Source organism: Corythoichthys intestinalis, chromosome 19, assembly GCF_030265065.1.
Source record: "Corythoichthys intestinalis isolate RoL2023-P3 chromosome 19, ASM3026506v1, whole genome shotgun sequence".
Taxonomy (NCBI): Eukaryota; Metazoa; Chordata; class Actinopteri; order Syngnathiformes; family Syngnathidae; genus Corythoichthys; species Corythoichthys intestinalis.
Genome location: NC_080413.1, coordinates 24,447,528 through 24,467,152, shown reverse-complemented (window position 1 = coordinate 24,467,152; position 19,625 = coordinate 24,447,528). Strand labels below are relative to the sequence as shown.

At 38.3% G+C, this 19,625-nt stretch overlaps 1 protein-coding gene across 19 annotated transcripts in view; it reads left to right on the top strand.

Annotated features, from left to right (window-relative positions):
* The window catches only part of ptprk (protein tyrosine phosphatase receptor type K), a 169,177-nt gene extending 160,087 nt beyond the window's left edge, over nucleotides 1-9,090 (top strand). For 8 of the 19 annotated variants that reach the window (XM_057822731.1, XM_057822733.1, XM_057822727.1 and 5 more), the window contains 6 exons: nucleotides 2,252-2,269; nucleotides 3,115-3,246; nucleotides 5,092-5,232; nucleotides 5,327-5,490; nucleotides 6,947-7,082; nucleotides 8,999-9,090. In XM_057822731.1, coding sequence (XP_057678714.1) covers nucleotides 2,252-2,269; nucleotides 3,115-3,246; nucleotides 5,092-5,232; nucleotides 5,327-5,490; nucleotides 6,947-7,082; nucleotides 8,999-9,052 — 645 coding nt within the window. In that variant the 3' untranslated portion in view covers nucleotides 9,053-9,090. The remainder of the gene's footprint in view (nucleotides 1-2,251; nucleotides 2,270-3,114; nucleotides 3,247-5,091; nucleotides 5,233-5,326; nucleotides 5,491-6,946; nucleotides 7,083-8,998) is intronic. The other 11 variants (XM_057822734.1, XM_057822744.1, XM_057822743.1 and 8 more) reach the window with 3 other exon arrangements.
* Nucleotides 9,091-19,625: the final 10,535 nt, after the last annotated feature.

Sequence of the window (19,625 nt, the reverse complement as noted above, 5' to 3'; positions counted from 1 at the left end):
AAAACATAACCTAGTGCCTATTTTTTTAACACTCTTTGGAAATATAGGGGGAAAAAAAGTTAACACGTGTTAAGAATGACATGAAAATGAAGGCATTACTGGTCAAACATTTTAGAAGAGTCAACAGCGGGAATTTAAGCGGTTTTACAGTGTTGCAGTCAGAGAAATCAGTGCAACTTAGATGCCTCAAGGAACAACAAACTTTTTCTAAAAACTTTGACCAGTAGAGTCTATACGAAATATTGCTGCACGTCTTTATTCAGTCACTCACACGCACACATACAGTCTCCCCTCCCTGTTTGTGTGATGCTGTGTTTGTGGTTTAAGCACACAAAAAAGCTAGAGACAAATCCAGGTTCTGATTAAAAGGGAATCAAGTGCTTTTTCTGCAGTACAAAAACATCACAAGATGTGGCCTGGACGCGTTGCTTATGTGTCATGACTAGGCATGTGCTGGTATGATATTTTGACGGTATGATAACCTTAAGCAAAAATATCAGTTTCACAGTATCACGGTATTGCAATTACAGCTTTAAAATGTGTTACTTTGAGATATCTGGGTTTTTTTTAAAAATCAAGTGTTTTTCAATTGAACAGGATTTTTATTTTTATAAACATATTAGCAAATTGGAACATAAGCATAATGTTAGGTTGAAATAAATTAAAAAGAAATAACATTTTCTAAAATAAAATTAAAATAAATGCAGTCCTTTAGGTGAGCCTAAACAAACAGCCATAGCTCAACATTGTTACCATCAGAACAAAAATGATTTTTTTCTATAAAAAGCACGTGTGTATGACACCGTATCATGTTTACATTATATGCACTCTCTTTCTCAACACAGACAGTTGCCAGATAGAGAAAATAACACGTTTTAACACCGCTAGACACACTAAACACGCTGGAGTTAACTCTTGTAGCTTGGTGGGAAACGTTCATGACAGTGTTTACTAAGGTTGGGCATCGAGCATCGATCATCGATGGGAACCGGTTCCAACACTCCGATGCTTCCGGAATCGTTCGAATTTGTACATTTCAATTCCATGTTTCGATGCTCTGACCACCGAGCGGGAAAAAAATTCTCGAGTTTAAAGACTGATATATATATACGAATTATAATTAGCCCTGTGGGAAGTCCATATAATTAAAAAAATCCTTGAGAAGTTAAGACTTTAATATAAACCATGTAACTCACTTTAATGTGCCTTTTTTTTTTTTTACCCTGCTTCTTAAAAGAATCTGAATCGAGAATCGTTCGGAACCGGAATCGAAATACGTAATCGGAATGGGAACCAGAATCGTTCAATTTCAAACGATGCCCAACCCTAGTGTTTACCTACCTTTAATTTTGTATAAATGCAAAATCATATTGAAGGTATTGCCTCCTCGGCAGCCACCCTCCACAAACATGTTTTACATGTCGGTTGGCCCTCCTCCTTTAAGCCGCGGCCGACTGTAAGTTTTCCATAGCCAAAGTATTTCTCTACCAGCGATTTTGTTTTCTTCGATGTGGAAAAAAGTTCAGGAGTTTCACCTCCTCCTCCGGGGGAGGGTTGAGCCTTGCAGCTGCAAGGGAGGGATTTCGCCATGCATTTTTGGGACATAAAAAATAGCTAATACCTTAGGGACGGTGTGACGGAAACGTTTTGCAGTTTTGAAACCTTGACGTTTTCATTCCTTGGTATACCTTGAAAGCGGTAATCGGCACATGTCTAGTCATGACAAAAGTTAACCAAATTGTACTATGGATGTATATCGTTATTACTATGTGGGAGATTTTCCATTGTCAGTGTTAGCTTGGCTTTTTTAGCATCTGCTGTTACAGGAGCAGTTTATCAGGAGATGGCTTAGTGTGGTCTGTTTTCATGAGAAATTAGAAGGATGTTGATAGAAAGCATTCCACTGTAATTAGGAAAGAACCCATACAAATCTTATTCAACTAAGCTTTTAATTGCAAAGTGTTTTTTTAGCATTACAATCAGAATAACTGAAGCTTGCATAGGGCCAGACACATCTATAGTATATGAATTGTAGTGCTTTTTCCATATACCATCCTACTAAATTCTCATGAAGAATAGTGTGACTTTTAGGATGAGACCATTTTTAATGGTTTTACAGTACTATTTGCATGTTGAGGTAAAGCTTTCAGGGCTAACCGTAGTAGGATTGTGATCAAATCTAACGGACCTCAGTGCAGTTTGTAAAATTCCATCTTAGTTAAACCTGCCTTTTGGCCTCTTTCTAACCAAGCTGTCAGAGGAGTTCCAGGTAAACGGGATTTCACTTCAAATATTCCAATACTGGATTTGTTTCATGGCTTTGCCATCTTTCACCAGCCACCATGTTCAATGTCTTGCCTAGAACACCCTGACCTCACCCGCAGTTCCTTGTCTGTCATGTTTTTCTACCTCGACCCCACAAGCCATTGACACTCGTGCTATACACATGGCTGTGTACGTTTATGTACCGACAAACTGTTTTGGATGTGCCAAATATTAAGTGAACCCTAGCAGATGTGTCTGTATACTGTTTGTAATGCATGTTGCTCAACCCCTGCATGTGACCAAGCATTTACCGTATTTTTCAGACTAAAAGTCGCACATGATTGTTAGTCATACCAGGTAAAAAAAAAAAGTCACGGTGAAGAAAGAAGCGTACTATAATAGTTGCACTGGAATATAGGTTGCATTTTTTTTTGGATTTATCAGAGAGCAAGAATAAACATTATTTTAAGAACAGATAAATAGAAGTTATTCAAATGACCATAGCATTTATCTCAATCTTACTCCAATTCACTACTACCAAATCCATTAAAGTCTTCATCTTCAGTATCAGTACTGTACAAAACCGCCAACTTTGGAAGTAGAGGGCAAAACTAGCACAGCTGTCGGTGTGGAGAAAAAAAAAAAAAAACTTATATAAGTCACATTTGGGTATAACTTGCAGGCTTAGCTAAATTATGAGAGCATGTGAGACTTCAAGACTCGGGAAAATACGGTAATACCTGACTGGTTGATCCACCTTGCAGTGTGTGAGTGGGACAGGGACTTAGAAAGCAGTATGTGTCATCTGTCGAATGTTTAACAGTCTTATCTTTTGTCCTTTCCTTTCAGAGCTACAGACAGCCTGCGGCCTTCATTGTCACCCAGCACCCTCTGCCCAACACGGTCAAAGACTTCTGGCGCCTTGTGTACGACTATGGGTGCACCAGTCTAGTGATGCTGAATGAGATTGACCTTGCGCAGGTACGTTGTAGGGCTGCAACTATCGAATATTTTAGTAATCGAGTATTTCTACTGAAAATTCCATTGATTGAGTAATTGGATAAAACAGTTTTTTTAGGTAAAGAGCCATTATAAATGAGAAAACAAGACATTTCGCCTAATATTGAACCATTTTTAGACAATGTCTTTATTTTACATGTACATTGTTGAAAACAGCCAACAATTGCATCTCAGATGTAACTAGAAGAAGAAAAAAATCACTGCTTTCACTCAAAAAACTTGAGATCTTATTTACCGTATTGGCCTGAATATAAGACGGCCCTGATTATAAGACAACCCCCTCTTTCTCAAGACTGAAGTTTGAAAAAAGACTTTTTGAACACCAAATTAATTTTTATACAGAAAATAATTACAGTACATCTGAAACAAATGATTATAACAATATATTTCAGAGAAAAAGCATGTTATTTTGCCGCATTCAAATCTTAATATCTGAACATTTAAATATGTAAACTAAAGAGCAATCACATTCGTAAATGAATGGCTTCTGTTTTTTTTAATGTAAATAAACCAGTCTATTGTGATAAAACAACAAAATTGCAATAACTGCATTATCCATCAAAGTGAACTGTAACTGTAGTCTTGAAACAAATCTGAATAAGGAAAAACATTGCAATAAAATAATGCAAACTGGTTAAACTTGAAAGTAGCTGAGATCTGTTATGACAGAACATCGCTTCAATGATATCTGGCGCCATCTAGCGTCGTGAATGGGTATAATGTCTAGACCGCGAATATAAGACGGCCCTCACTTTTTCAGTCTTATTTCAATGCAAAAAACACCGTCTTATATTCGGGCCAGTACGGTAATAAAAAGTCTTATTTCTTACCTAAAAATGTCTTTACGCTTGATAACACACATCACTTTACAGTTGTTGGTGTTTTTCAATTGAATTTCAATTTGTGTCAAGCTAATTTTAAGATCTAGTTAGGTTTTAAGTTGCGTAAATTGCGTTAGGGTCCGCTAATGCGGAAACAAAGTTGGACCGAGAAGCAGACAATAACTGAGAGAATTGAACTAGGGTTTATGTAACACAAACAAAAATACCAAACACGATCGCGGAAAAGTGATAACAAATGGAGTCCGTGACAGCAAGTCGACGGGGCTCAATGATAATAACTCAAGGGTAACGAAGGCGATTGGCAGAAAGCCAGAAAGACAAAATAAAACACTCAAACCTGCACAAGGTAGAGGATAAAAACGAGAGCAGAAGACGAACAAAAACCCCACGCAGGGACAACCTACGTAATGCAACTAGATTACAGGGATGTGTCAAATGCCGATCAACAATACAATATCTTGGCGCCCTTCTCTTGCATAGCCTGCGTTTATATATTACTCTTAATGAGCTGGGATTAGCTGCAGGTGGAACACTCCCACAGTTGGCTGTGCAACAAAAAAAATCTGACCAGCAGCAAAATGTGACAGTAAGTCCTGATAAGATTTTGAGTTTTTGCAGTGTTCAAAATATATATACAGTGGTATGAAAAAGTATCTGAACCTTTTGGAATTTCTCACATTCATGCATAAAATCACCATCAAATGTGATCTGATCTTTGTCAAAATCACACAGATTGAAAAACTGTGTCTGCTTTAACCACCCAAACATTTATAGGTTTTCATATTTTAATAAGGATAGCATGCAAACAGTGACAGAAGGGAGAAAAATACCTTATTGGCCCGAATATAAGACGGCCCTGATTATAAGACGACCCAACGATTCGAGTAATCGTTTCAGCTTTCGTATGTTGTGACATAAAAACCACCACAAAGCCATGTTTGTGTGTGTTCTCGAATATATCAAGGAATCTTCTATGCAGGGCTGTCCACAGTACTGGCCGGAAGAAGGCATGTTGCGTTACGGGCCCGTCCAAGTAGAATGTATGTCCTGCTCAATGGACTGCGATGTGATTAGCAGGCTGTTCAGAGTCTGCAACCTTACCAGGGTGAGTCTTCGTACACTGTAGTCTTGTTCACGTCACTGTAATGAACTACCCTCATCTGTGTGAGTGTATGTCTAATCATGGCTATATATGTTAGCCTCAGGAAGGCTACTTGATGGTCCGTCAGTTCCAGTACTTGGGCTGGGCGGGCCACAGGGACGTCCCAGCCTCTAAGAGGTCCTTCCTGAAGCTCATCCTGCAGGTGGACCAGTGGCAACGTGAAGGAGAGGAGGGGGAGGGCAGAACCATCGTCCACTGCCTGTGAGTAAACACTCGATATTTGCTGTTAGATTGTGGATGGTTTGCAGGCCTCCCTCCACCTAGGATTAAACATCCTTGTTGTCTGTGAGTGACAAAGTTGTCAAACTTTATTTTTTTTCTTTTAAGAGCCTTCTAAAAGAATTCGATCAGAAAATAATATCCTTAGTGATCAACTTTAAAAATACAGTAGCATAGTAGCTTGATCAAAAACCAGACAGAGGGTTTCTTCCCAAATTGAATATTAAATGATTTTGTAAAACACTGTAAATTCTAGTGATAATATTAAACATTTCAAATGTATTCCATTAATTTACCTAAAATTAAAAGTAAACTTCAGATGTCTTATAAACCTAGATTGAGTTTTGGTAGATGCTATCGTTTTCTTATTAATTTAATTTGACCAATTTTAGCATATTTATTAATTTTAACTTTTAATGTCTTTAACCTATTTTCACGAATTTCAGTGTTTTTCTCTTTAATTATTGATTTATATATTTCCTCTGCACAAAGAGGTGATGGATAGTTCATTTCAATTCCTTATTTCACCAATCCCTTTCTGTTCTCTTGTATTTCAACATTGTGTGTTTAAATGTTTATGTGATAGCATGTGTGCGGCATTTCCATGCATGAAAAGTGTTTCATAGAATCCAGTGGTCTACAAACTATTTCACAAAGTGCCACAGTGGGTTCAGTTTTTCATTCTAGCCGATCAAAAGGACGGCTTTTGCCTAATCAGGTGTTTTTATTAATCAGTTGAATTGGTAAGGTGCTGCTGTTTCAACAGAAACCTCTGTGGTTAAACTGTCAGTGCTGGATTGGTTGTAAGAAAAACCACAGCGGCCCTTGAGGACCGGTTTGGACACCCTCAATATAAACTGTTACAAAAGATTAACTGAATGTGTATATTACACATGTGTTGGAGCTTGTATGAAAGACAATTTAAGCCTTGTAAAATAATGCAAAGTTTGAATAAAGGGGGAGGGGAAATAATGCGCATTGAAATGTTCAAACTGGATCACCACTAGAGGGAGCCCGTGTAGCATATTTTTGAAAACCCACGGTATTACAATGAGTGAATTCATCCACAAGTTATGTATTTGGGGAAACAATATACAAAAGTTTAAATAAAGGGAGGAAAAAAATAATGCACATTGAAACATTGATATTGGATCACCACTAGAGGGAGCCCGTGTAGCATATTGTTGAAAACCACAGTATTACAATGAGTGAATTCATCCACAAGTTATGTATTTAGGGAAACAATATACAGTAATAATATTCTATATATACCTAATTATATTCTATATGCACCTAATTATTTTATGGTTTAAAAAAAAAATTTAAAAATTTAACATTTAATTAAATTCTGTATGTCAATGACAGGAAGTAATATAAGATATGTGTTGAATGTCAAAAAGAATAGATGAAAAACTTCGATGTGTGTGTGTTTGTAAAGAAATGGAGGCGGCCGTAGTGGCGTGTTCTGTGCCAGCAGCATTGTGTGCGAGATGGCTAAGAGGCAGAGTGTGGTTGACGTCTTCCATGCCGTCAAAACATTGAGGAACAGCAAACCCAACATGGTGGATGCTCCGGTGAGTCCAAACATTACTACTTCTTGAAATCAATTTTCACAGTTTGACATAGCAACAGGGTAACTACCGTAATTTTCGCACTATAAGGCGCACCTGACTATATGCCGCCACCCAACAAATGTGATACAAAAACGGCATTTGTTCATAGATAAGCCGTACTGGGCTATAGGCCGCAGCTGTCCTAACTATTATGGGATATTTACACCAAAAGATATTAATCTGTGACACTTATTTGACAGTGGCATCATACGACTGTCACAAGACCAAATGAACCACCATGAAGCTTTGATTCAATTGGCTGCAAAGCTTCATTGCTTCAAGTAGCTTCATTTGGCCATCACTGCTCCCTTGGGGGTAACAGTCAACCTCTGCTGCCAACACTGTTGTTGTCCAATATGCCTCCTAGCATGCATTGCAGCACTCCAGATGTAAATAACGAGCAAAATTCATGCTATGTGCAAATTATATATTCAGTTACTGTTCCAGTTGTTTCATTAATTGCTAGTTATAGTATTTGGTAACACTCACTGACAGTGGCGCCATAAGAATGTCATTACACAATCATAATTATGACATGACACTGTCACAAGCATTAATCAATGCTTATAACAGATGTCATTTAGTGTTACCTTGCAAATTATCTCACTTTTGGATGGATTTAAAAGATCTGAGTTGGACATGAATGGAGTTATTAACATAATTTGCTGGATGACACATAATGGCATCTGCCATAAGCATTCAGTAATGTCCATGATAGTGTCATGTCATAATTACGACAGTCTTATGACAGTCTTATGACACCGCTGTCAAATAAAGTGTTACCAAATACCATTACTAGCAATAAATGAAACAACTTGAACAGTAACTGAATAAATCATTAGCACGGAACATACATTTTGAATGTTATTTACATCTGCAGTGCTGCAATGTATGCTAGGAGGCATGTGTTACCTATTAACCTAAATAAATAAACAAATCAGCCGCACTGGACTGTCATAAGACCAAATGAACCACCATGAAGCTTTGAATCAATTGGCTACAATGCTTCATTGCTTCAAGAAGCTTCATTTGGCCATCACTGCTCCCTTGGGGGAGACAGTAAACCTCTGCTGCCAACAGTGTTGTTGTCCAACATACCTCCTAGCATGCATTGCAGCGATACAGATGTAAATGACAATCAAAATTCATGTTATGTGCTAAATATTTATTCAGTTAGTGTTCCAGTTGTTTCATTAATTGCTAGTTATGGTATTTGGTGACACTCACTGACAGTGGCGCCATAAGACTGTCATTAGACAATCATAATTATGACATGACACTGTCACAAGCATTAATGAATGCTTATAACAGATGTCATTTAGTGTTATCCGGCAAACTATCTTACTTTTGGGTGGATGAAAAGGATTCATGCTGGACATAAATGGAGTTATTAACATAATTTGGTAACAGTTAATGAAATCTGTCATAAGCATTCAGTAATGCTCATGATCGTGTCATACAATAATTATGACAGTCTTATGACGCCACTGTCAAATAAAGTGTTACCAAATACCATAACTAGCAATAAATGAAAGAACTTGAACAGTAATTGAATAAATCATTAGCACAGAACATGAATTTTGATTGTTATTTACATCAGCAGTGCTGCAATGTATGCTAGGAGGCATGTGTTACCTATCAACCCAAATAAATTAAAAAATCAGCCACACTGAACTGTAAGCCGCAGGAGTCAAAATGAAGGAAAAAAGTAGCACTTTATAGTCCGAAAATTACGGTGCTAGTACTGATAACATTAGGGGGTTCATTTCAATGATATTTTTCCCTAATGTGACGTCAGATTTTTATTTTTAAGTGGATGATGATGACTAAATTGAATACAGACATGATTATGACGTTAGTATTGTTTGTATCTCCAGGAGCAGTACAGGTTCTGCTACGACCTGGCGCTGGAGTTCATCGAGTCCTCCTAAACCTGTGGGAAGATGGCGGAGGAGAAAAAATAAATAAATAAACACCTTCCATCCTTTGCCAGTTCGCAGTTCCTTCCGGACCGATTTTTGAGCGCCCTCCATTGAGCGTGTTTCAAATAGACATTTATGTTCTTTTATCGTACAGCTTCTTGAGTGCCAGTTGGCCCCTGAAAGCGTGGGGCCACAAGTCCACAAAGTTTAGTCTCTCAACACGCCTATCACTCCATTACTGCCACCAGCTTCAGATGATCATCATCAGGATGTTCTTTTTAAACTCTGTTAATTCCAACAGAATCCCATCTTGAAACACATCAAATAACCCAATTAGAGAGACTGATACAAAGAACGTTTACATGTTGAGTATTACTTGGCTTTTACATTTGTAATGCCATGAAGAAGAAATGTGTTGTCAAAAGAAATGTGATTTTTTTTTTTTTTTTTTTTTTAAGTCTATTTTGTAAGTTGATTTGCTCTTAATTGTCTTCTAGTGTTAAAGTGAAGACGTTGCGTTTAATTGTATTGTAATTCAGGGCTGGGCCCAACACACTTTCAATTCATCACACTGAATGAGCTCCTTAAAGAGATAAGGATTAATTAGTCATTAGTTTTCCGTTTTTGATTGGCTCCCTTGGCTTTATTTTGTGCACTGGCGGCCTACTGACGTATTTTCTCTCGTGTGCCGTCGCGGATGTTTTATTCATAAGCCAAAGACTTTTTGTAAATATGTGTATACGGTTGAAGCACATTGTTCGTATTTATTGTTTACTTGCGTTACTTAAAAGAACAATCATTCTTCACTCCACTGCCACCATTAAGAGCAATGACGTAATGGGCCCATAAGTGAGAGGAGATTGTAAGAACAAGCTGTATATTGGAGCAGTAGAAGTACGCTAGTTTTTGTTTTTACTCTGTAGTATTGTCTTGCTTTCATTTGAAAATGAGTCCGTGATGTTACTGTGCTTTATTTGATGCAAAACAGCCCCGTCGTGCTCAGTGCAGTATTTGGGCTCATCGTCCGAACGGGATGAGCTGTTTTCAGCAGAAAAAGCGACGCTCGTGCCTAATCATTTTGGAGTTATTGTTTCAAGCGGCATCCTGGATGGAGAGCAGATTTTGGTGTTGTCACAATGGTGACTTGTGCTGACTGACGTGTTTCTGTTTCACAAAGCTCCATTCGGACAAAAAAAATTGTAAATAGACTTTACGATGTTTGGCTAGCAAGGATGCATCATGTATATACAATATGTTAAAAGGCTCTAACGTTGAGATTTAACTGACCGGTGAAATGTTACAGCATCACTTTTGTTTGTACAAACAATTGTTTAATGTTTATTCTTCAGTGTTTTTTGGCTCCCTGTTTTTCTCTTATTTTTTAAGGATGTCAAGCAATAGTGAATCCATGGATTTGGTGACGTGTCACTAAAGCAAAGAAATGCACCATTCCAGTAAAAGTGGCCATGGTCAACAGTGAGTGCCGTTTGCTGCCAAGCCAGTCTGAATATCGAGTCAATATTCATAGTTATTGTCTGTAATGTTTGGCTTCTTTGCTGTAATTAAAAAAAAAAAAAAAAAAATCTCTCACTAAGACTCTTATTTGATGGACACACAGCACTCATCAAGAAATCACACATGACGTGGTTTAGTCACAACCTTTTTGGTTTTTACAAAAAGTCTTATCCGTTTCTGAAAGAATCATGTCGAAGCCATAAGGACTGGAAATGGAAAATGAAATCCGGGAGTGCCTAGTTTACAATATGTTATGATTTGTTTTCAACTTAGTGCTGAGCTAGCATTTGTTGTCATGGTAACAATATCCATCTTCACTGTTTGCTTCCCTGTGTCATAGTTGCTACTGCTCAAGGCATGAAGATTTTTGTTGCCGTTCGAAAAAAATATAAAACTTATTCAACACCAAACCAAAACTGAAAAACAAGAATAAGATGTAAACAATTGAGACTTGTTTTTGTTTTCACTTGGGTTTTTTTGTTGTTTGGTGCGTTTTATTGCCGAAAGCGATATTACTGCTCTACCAGTGACACAAAATCTAGACACTTTTGCAAGAAAACCATAGACTTAACAATGTACTGTGGGGCAAATAAGTATTTAGTCAACCACTAACTGTGCAAGTTCTCCCACTTGAAAATATTAAAGAGGCCCGTAATTGTCAACATGGGTAAACCTCAACCATGAGAGACAGAATGTGGGGGGGGGAAACAGAAAATCACATTGTTTGATTTTTAAAGAATTTATTTGCAAATCATGGTGGAAAATACGTATTTGGTCTATACCAAAAGTTAATCCCAATACTTTGTTATGTACCCTTTGTTGGCAATAACGGAGGCCAAACATTTTCTGTAACTCTTCACAAGCTTTTCACACACTGTTGCTGGTATTTTGGCGAATACCTCCATGCAGATCTCTTCTAGAGCAGTGATGTTTTGGGGCTGTCGTTGGGCAACACGGACTTTCAACTCCCTCCTCACCCCGTGGCGTCAAAATGATAACAAGAACGGGGAGCAAAAATCCCAGAACCACACGGGGGGACCTAGTGAATGACCTACAGAGAGCTGGGACCACAGTAACAAAGGCTACTATCAGTAACACAATGTGCCGCCAGGGACTCAAATCCTGCACTGCCAAACGTGTCCCCCTGCTGAAGAAAGTACATGTCCAGGCCCGTCTGCGGATCGCTAGAGAGCATTTGGATGATCCAGAAGAGGACTGGGAGAATGTGTTATGGTCAGATGAAACCAAAATAGAACTTTTTGGTAGAAACACAGGTTCTCTTGTTTGGAGGAAAACAAATACTGAATTGCACCATACCCACTGTGAAGCATGGGGGTGGAAACATCATGTTTTGGGGCTGTTTTTCTACAAAGGGACCAGGACGACTGATCTGTGTCGTTGGGCAACACGGACTTTCAACTCCCGCCGCAGATTTTCTATGGGGTTGAGACCTGGAGACTGGCTTGGCCACTCCAGGACCTTGAAATGCTTCTTACGAAGCCACTCCTTTGTTGCCCTGGCTGTGTGTTTGGGATTATAGTCATGCTGAAAGACCCAGCCACGTCTCATCTTTAATGCCCTTGCTGATGGAAGGAGATTTTCACTCAAAATCTCGATACATGGCCCTATTCATTCTTTCCTTTACACCTGGCCCCAAATAATGATGTTTCCACCCCAATGCTTTACAGTGGGTATGGTGTTCTTCGGTTGCAATTCAGTATTCTTTCTCCTCCAAACACGAGAACCTGTGCTTCTACCAAAAAAGTTCTATTTTGGTTTCATCTGACCATAACACATTCTCCCAGTCCTCTTCTGGATCATCCAAATGCTCTCTAGCGAACCGCAGACGGGCCTGGACGTGTACTTTCTTCAGCAGGGGGACACGTCTGGCAGTGCAGGATTTGAGTCCCTGGCGGCGCATTGTGTTACTGTTAGTAGTAAAGATGCACCGATACCGATACTAGTATCGGCAGGGGGCACCGATCCGGGCCGAAATGGTGGTATCGGTATCGGCGAGTACCAACAAAGATGGCGCCGATACCATTTACCGGTCCATTATTATAACATTTGACCGCAGCCTTTTTTTTCTCCTGGCGCTCACTACAATTTGTCTCTGTGTTGTGTGATGACACGTGAACACCAAGCAGCTATCGCTATTGGCCTGCTCCAGACCAATGAGAACGGGCCAATAGCCACTCCTGACCAATGACAAGGCCGCTTGGCGGCGCCGTCATGGCGGCGGTCGGGAAATATTTCAAAATAGAAATCCAGTCAATTAAAATCAATGGCTGCATGCAAGATTTGCAGCCTGAAAGTTTCGAGATGTGGAGTTAAATCGGCCAGTTTCAATACCTCGAACCTGATAAAATATTTGAAGACGAAACGTGAACGAACACAACGAGTTTGAGCCTGCAAGAGCAGGACTGCTATCCAGAGGACGGGCGCTGGACCGGTGCAACAATCTCTGGTCGGTTCACTACGTCAACTTTGTCTTTTACTTAAAGAAATGCTGCAGTAATTTGGGAACTGTTTCCAAAGTAGGGTTGCCACCTTTCAGAAATAGAAACAAGGGCCACCTTTCAGAAATAGAAATAAGGGACCCCCCCCCCCCCCCCCCCCCCGAAAAAAGGAGGCTAAAAGAGAGACGGGATGCTGTGGTCAATTATTATTACTTATAATTGTTAGCGTCCGCAAATGCGGAAACAAGGTTGGACCTCGAAGCGGACAACAAGCGGGGAATACGTACAAGGGTTTAATGATTGCAAACAAAAAATAACATGCGATCGCGGGGTAGTAGAAATAACAAAAGGAGTCCGTGACAGCAGGTCGACGAAGCTCAATACTACAAACTCGAAGGTTAATTAAGACGATAGGCAGCGAGCCAAAAATCCAAAATAAAAACACTCAAAGCCCTGCACAGGGTAGAGGTTACAAACGAGTGCAGCACACTAACAGAAAAAAACCCAATGCAGGGGCGTAACAAGCAAATGTAGCGAGACTATAGTGCGAGATGTCAAATGGCGATCAGCAAAGTAAATATCTCAGTAGCCTTCTCTGAGCTCACCCGTGCTTAAATGCTGCGTTGATGAGCCCGGATTGGATTCAGGTGCGACGTCAGGAACGCCCCCACTAACAGCCCAGCAACAAAACACAATCTAACCAGCAGCAGAATGTGACAATAGTTTCTTGAAAGTTGCACTGTTTGGCCTTTGAGAGGTTTAAAAAAGTTTACTCAATTCATTCAGAGTTTATTATTATGAACTTATTTTTACTTTCTTACTGTTGGGCTAGTATTATACTTTGTAGTAGTCTTTTTCCTATGTTGCAAAGGTAAGCAACAGCCTGACAAAGCCTTTGATAGCAATGATTTCACATCCAATTATGTAGCTCTTTGGGGGGGAGGATTATATATATATATATATATATATATATATATATATATATATATAAACGGGGTGGTATCGGTATGGTATCGGCCGATACTGCACAGCCAGGTATCGGTATCAGTATCGGGGCCAAAAAATGGTATCGGTGCAACACTAGTTAGTAGCCTTTGTTACTGTGGTCCCAGCTCTCTGTAGGTCATTCACTAGGTCCCCCCGTGTGGTTGTGGGATTTTTGCTCACCGTTCTTGTTATCAATTTGACGCCACGGGATGAGATCTTGCATGGAGCCCCAGATCGAGGGAGATTATCAGTGGTCTTGTATGTCTTCCATTTTCTAATAATTGCTCCCATAGGTGATTTCTTTACACCAAGTGTTTTACCTATTGCAGATTCAGTCTTCCCAGCCTGGTGCAGGTGTACAATTTTGTCTCTGGTGTCCTTCGACAGCTCTTTGGTCTTGGCCATAGTGGAGTTTGGAGTGTGACTGACTGAGGTTGTGGACAGGTGTCTTTTATACCGATAATGAGTTAAAACAGGTGCCCTTAATACAGGTAACGAGTGGAGCCTCATTAGACCTCGCTAGAAGAAGTTAGACCTCTTTGACAGCCAGAAATTTTGCTTGTTTGTAAGTGACCAAATACTTATTTTCCACTCTAATTTGGAAATAAATTCTTTAAAAATCAAACAATGTGATTTTCTGTTTTTTTTCCACATTCTGTCTCGCATGGTTGAGGTTTACCCATGTTGACAATTACAGGCCTCTCTAATCTTTTCAAGTAGGAGAACTTGCACAATGGGTGGTTGACTAAATACTTATTTGCCCCACTGTAAAACAGTCTCTGTTCTTGGTTAAAAACAAAACAAAAAACAGGCAGTTAGCATTTATTTTACGTTAATATCGCGAAGTATAACGCCAATGCTGTAGCGGCTAATCGCTCCCATTGATTTTTTTTTTTTTTTTCACGTTTCAAGATTCATGCATGGTACGAAAAATATAATAATTACCTTGAATCCTCGAACAAATCACTCCTTAGAGAATCCTTCCTGTTTGTATGCGGTACAGCTTTTGTACTTTTTCAACCTAAATCCGGCGTTAGATCGTTAGAAGATGTGTCATAGAAATTCTTTTCATACATTTACAAACAGTTTTTTGTCGTAAAAAAGAAAAAGCAAGTGTCTCACAACTGCTTTCTTCCAAAAGTTTAATTTGCATCTTTATTTACACATGGTGGATGGCAGTAGTTCAAAGAGTCAAATTATACTTTTAAACACAAAGCAAAAAAGAAAATCATAAAATGATATGAGTTTTTGAATTCAAAGCTTGCATAAATTAAAAATCCTAAATGTCTTCAGGGTAAAGCAATCTCATAAAAGGAAAATTTCATATTCAAAAGAATCTTATAAACACTAACCAATCTGTAGAATGCTGTAATACTAACCAGCAATGAAACACTAAATAATACATTCATTTTCACTACCCTGCATGCTATCTGAAGAGCCTAGAAAATCGTGGACAAAGGAACTTTTTGAAACAACAAAACATGGTCAAGCGCTTAAAATAATTCCATTCAAATTAGGCATATATTATATATATTTATATATGTATATTTTTTTTGTACAAATACAGAATATTTGGCATTTAAATTCATCCTCATATTTCTCAACAATTCAAAATAGAATGACATTAACCGTCTTCAACGCCATCACGTTTCTCACGTTCCAAAACTCCTTAAAGGCCTTTTTTTTTTTTTTAATTCATTTTTTTTTTTTCTACCAATGTATACAACACGGCACACTTCTCCACCAAAGGCAAACAACAGTGTGACTGCTCTCTCGCCTCATAATTGTATAGTTAAAAATAATAACACATATGTAGTGAGTGGGTTTTTGGAAGCGGTGACATAATCGTATCAATATTGTGCTAAAAAGCAGAGTGTGGGGTGAGTCACACTCTTAAAAAAAATAGAATTGTCACCCAGATATTAAGCATGTAAACTAAGCTTATTGCTTAAGGAGCAGATAAAGCTGTGTTTCAATGATCAGGTGACACTACTGATGATTTTATGAGGAGAGAGAGCACAAGATGAGAAGGACATCTTTGCAGTGCACAAATCAAGGACGAAAGTAAACTTCTTGATTTAAGCTCGACCGGTTGGGGCGCTGTCTCGTGTGTTCGAGCTTGTCTTGAGGAAAAATAGATACCACAGATTGAGCACCAATTCAAATATCTCTGAGGTGTCAAAGAATTGATGCAATTGGCACACAAAGCAAGATCATAACCCCACACACATCCCGTACAGTACACTTACTAATGCTGCATAGTTCTCAATCATGACCTCCAACCCCACTTGCAGAGTTTGCACAAATCCCCTTTTAAAATGCTGTGAAGTAACAACATGAGTTATTAGCTGTTCCCACCCAGTTATTGGTAAGATTGTAAAGTATTACAATAGTCACAGGCTAGCTACTAAGATACTTTGTTTACTCTCTGCGAAAAACAACGAGTATTACACTAGCTCGGGCGTCTTTTGCGCAGTGACCTTATTACTTCGTGCTTCAAATTTCGCTGCCTCAGTCCATCTCGTATTTTTTTTTTCCAATTAAAAAAATAATAGATGTCCCAAGCCGTTCGCATAGTCTCACCCTCCCTTCCTCCCTCTCCCTGGTCTTTGTTGGTCAGGCTGGAGTTGCTTATTAAAGTTAACGATAATTGACAGATGTTAAATCTTGCCACAGATGCATAGAAGCCTAAGCATCAAAGCGCCGCATGCGTCAATCATCGTTAAACTTGTTAAACAGTTGCTGTGGCTCATTGTGTGTAAGTGACCAGCTTGAGCGGATTTGAGTGGACTCACTCAATGAAGCATTTAATAAAACCAAGCAATTTTTAACTTTATTCTTGTTTAAAAATAATTTGGTGGGACATTAACATGTTTAAAACATCATAATTATTACATTTGAGGTGCTTAAAAACCAGTTATTAATATATATACTAGGGCTGTCAAACGATTTTTTAATTTAATTTTTAATCGAGTTAATCACAGCTTAAAAATGAATTAATCGTAATTAATCGCAATTCAAACCATCTATAAAATATACCATATTTTTCTGTAAATTATTGTTGGAATGGAAAGATAAGACACAAGATGGATATATACATTCAACATACTGTACATAAGTACTGTATTTGTTTATTATAACAATAAATCAACAAAATGGCATTAACATTAAGATTCTGTTAAAGCGATCCATGGATAGAAAGACTTGTAGTTCTTAAAAGATTAATGTTAGTACAAGTTATAGAAAGTTTATATTAAAACCGCTCTTAATGTTTTCATTTTAATAAAGTTTGTAAAAAAATTTCAATCAAAAAATAAACTAGTAGCTCGCCATTGTTGATGTCAATAATTACACAATGCTCATTGTGCTGAAACCCATAAAATCAGTCGAACCCAAGCGCCAGCAGAGGGCGACAAAACACCAAAAAACACAAGTAACAAGTTGACATGACACTGTGCTGTCATTTTAATCTGTTTGAGCGGGGCAGGTGCGTTAATTGCATCAAATATTTTCACATGATTAATTTAAAAAATTAATTACCGCCCGTTAACGCGATAATTTTGACAGCCCTAATATATATATATGTATATATATATATATATATATATATATATATATATATATATATATATATATATATATATATATACATACAAATGTTTTGTTTTTGTTTTTTAATTATACTTTGGGGGGGAAAGTTAAAAAAAATATATATAAGTAACTTTTTCCAATGCTAAATCTGAATAAATACAGTACATTAAAAAAAAATTGGGGGCCGGGGGGATGAGCTACTTTGTGGTCTTTCACTAATCGCGGCAGGTTCTGGTCCACACTAACCAAGAAAAATGAAGGACCACCATATATGTATTCCTGCTTCCCTGTGGCCAAGGTGCACACATTAGAAGGAGTTGATTAAAGCATACAAAAATAAGTTGCAACTTTTTTAATCTCGACATTCAAATATTTATTTTTACTGTATGTACTCTTTAAAAAAACATGTTTAAAGCTGTTTTAATGGTGGTTTATTCACTAATTTCAGTAATGAATGAAGCTTTGAGATACAAGTAGTTTGAGTTATTTTTTTATTTTTCAAAACATTAGCTAGATGGAACATAAGTATAATGTTAAGTTAAAAGTTGCCATCGAGAAAAAAAAGGTTTTACCATCGCTAGACACACTAAACACGCTGTAGTTAACTCTCGTAGCTGGTGGGAAACGTTCATGACATAGTTTATTAACCTTTAAATTTGTATAAATCCGAAATCACATTGGAGGAATTGCCTCCTTGGCAACCACCTTCCGCAAACATGTTTTACATGTCAGTTGGCCCTCCTCCTCTAAGCCGCGGCCGTCTGTAACTTCTCTGTAGATGAATTATTCCCATGCCAGCAATTTTGTTTTCTTCAATGAAGGGAAAGAGTTTCACCTCCTCTGGCCATCATGTAGCACAGCTGACTCACTGACACTGAGCAACAACTGGTGGAGAAGGGTTGAGCCTTGCAGCTGCGAGCAAGGGATTTCTCCCTGCATTTTTGGGACATAAAAAATACAGTAGCTAACGCCGTAGAGACGGTATGACAGAATTTTTTGCGGTTTTGAAACCATGACATTTTCATACCACGGTATACCCTGAAACCGGTAATCGGCACATGTCAAATTCCATTCCTCTGAAAAATGGCGCGATCGGCCTGATTTCCGATCAGGCATCCCTAATTGTTATGTTTGCATATCTAATTTCTAAATGACAATATTGACTGCCTTTCATAACCAGATGATACTTTGATTTATTGAATGTTAACTTATGTTGCATTGTATGAGGACAGAGCAAATAGAAATAGTGTTAATTTTATTTTTGATGACTGCACCCAAACAGAAAACAAAAAACTGCATTTTGAAGTGAAATAAGTATCATTTGTTGAGTGGTTCTTTTTTACATCCATCAACTTTAATTTAAATTACAAGTCTCTCTAAAAGTAATCGTCTAACAGCAGGGCCTTGTTTCTTTCCCTCAACTGACTTGCACTGTTTTGGCACAGTTAAACTGTGTAGTAAGATGGTACATCCCCCAACTAAAAGCAATATTGGCAGACCTGGTCAGGTCTGACTCAGCCCAGTTTGCAGCCCTTTGTAACACTCAAAAAGCAGCAGTAGAAGCAGTGTATCCACAGCTATCAGCATGCATATCCAAACTGTAAGGCACCTGAGGAATTGTCATGTACATAGTTGTCAAAGCCCCCTCATAGCAAATATATTTGGGTTTCATCTTGATTATTCACATGATATCACAATTATATATTTTCATATTATGTACTTATAGCCCCACATGATTCCAGTTACTGTAAATGTATCTGCATGTGCACGTAACACATGCAGAAGTGGTTCTCAAAAGCATACACACAAAAGCATTCGGGGTGTTTTTCATCCCACCATGCATCTAAAACCCAATAAACTCTTCACCACATCGGACTACACACACACATGCTTGAAAAGGTAGTTGTTGTACTAGAACGGATTAGTGAGTGATGCAGAAAAGATACAGATTCAAGAGTCCTAAATTGATACAACTTTGCCACTCAACCTAACCACTCGATTATCTGCTTGCAAGGGGTCTGAAACGTGAA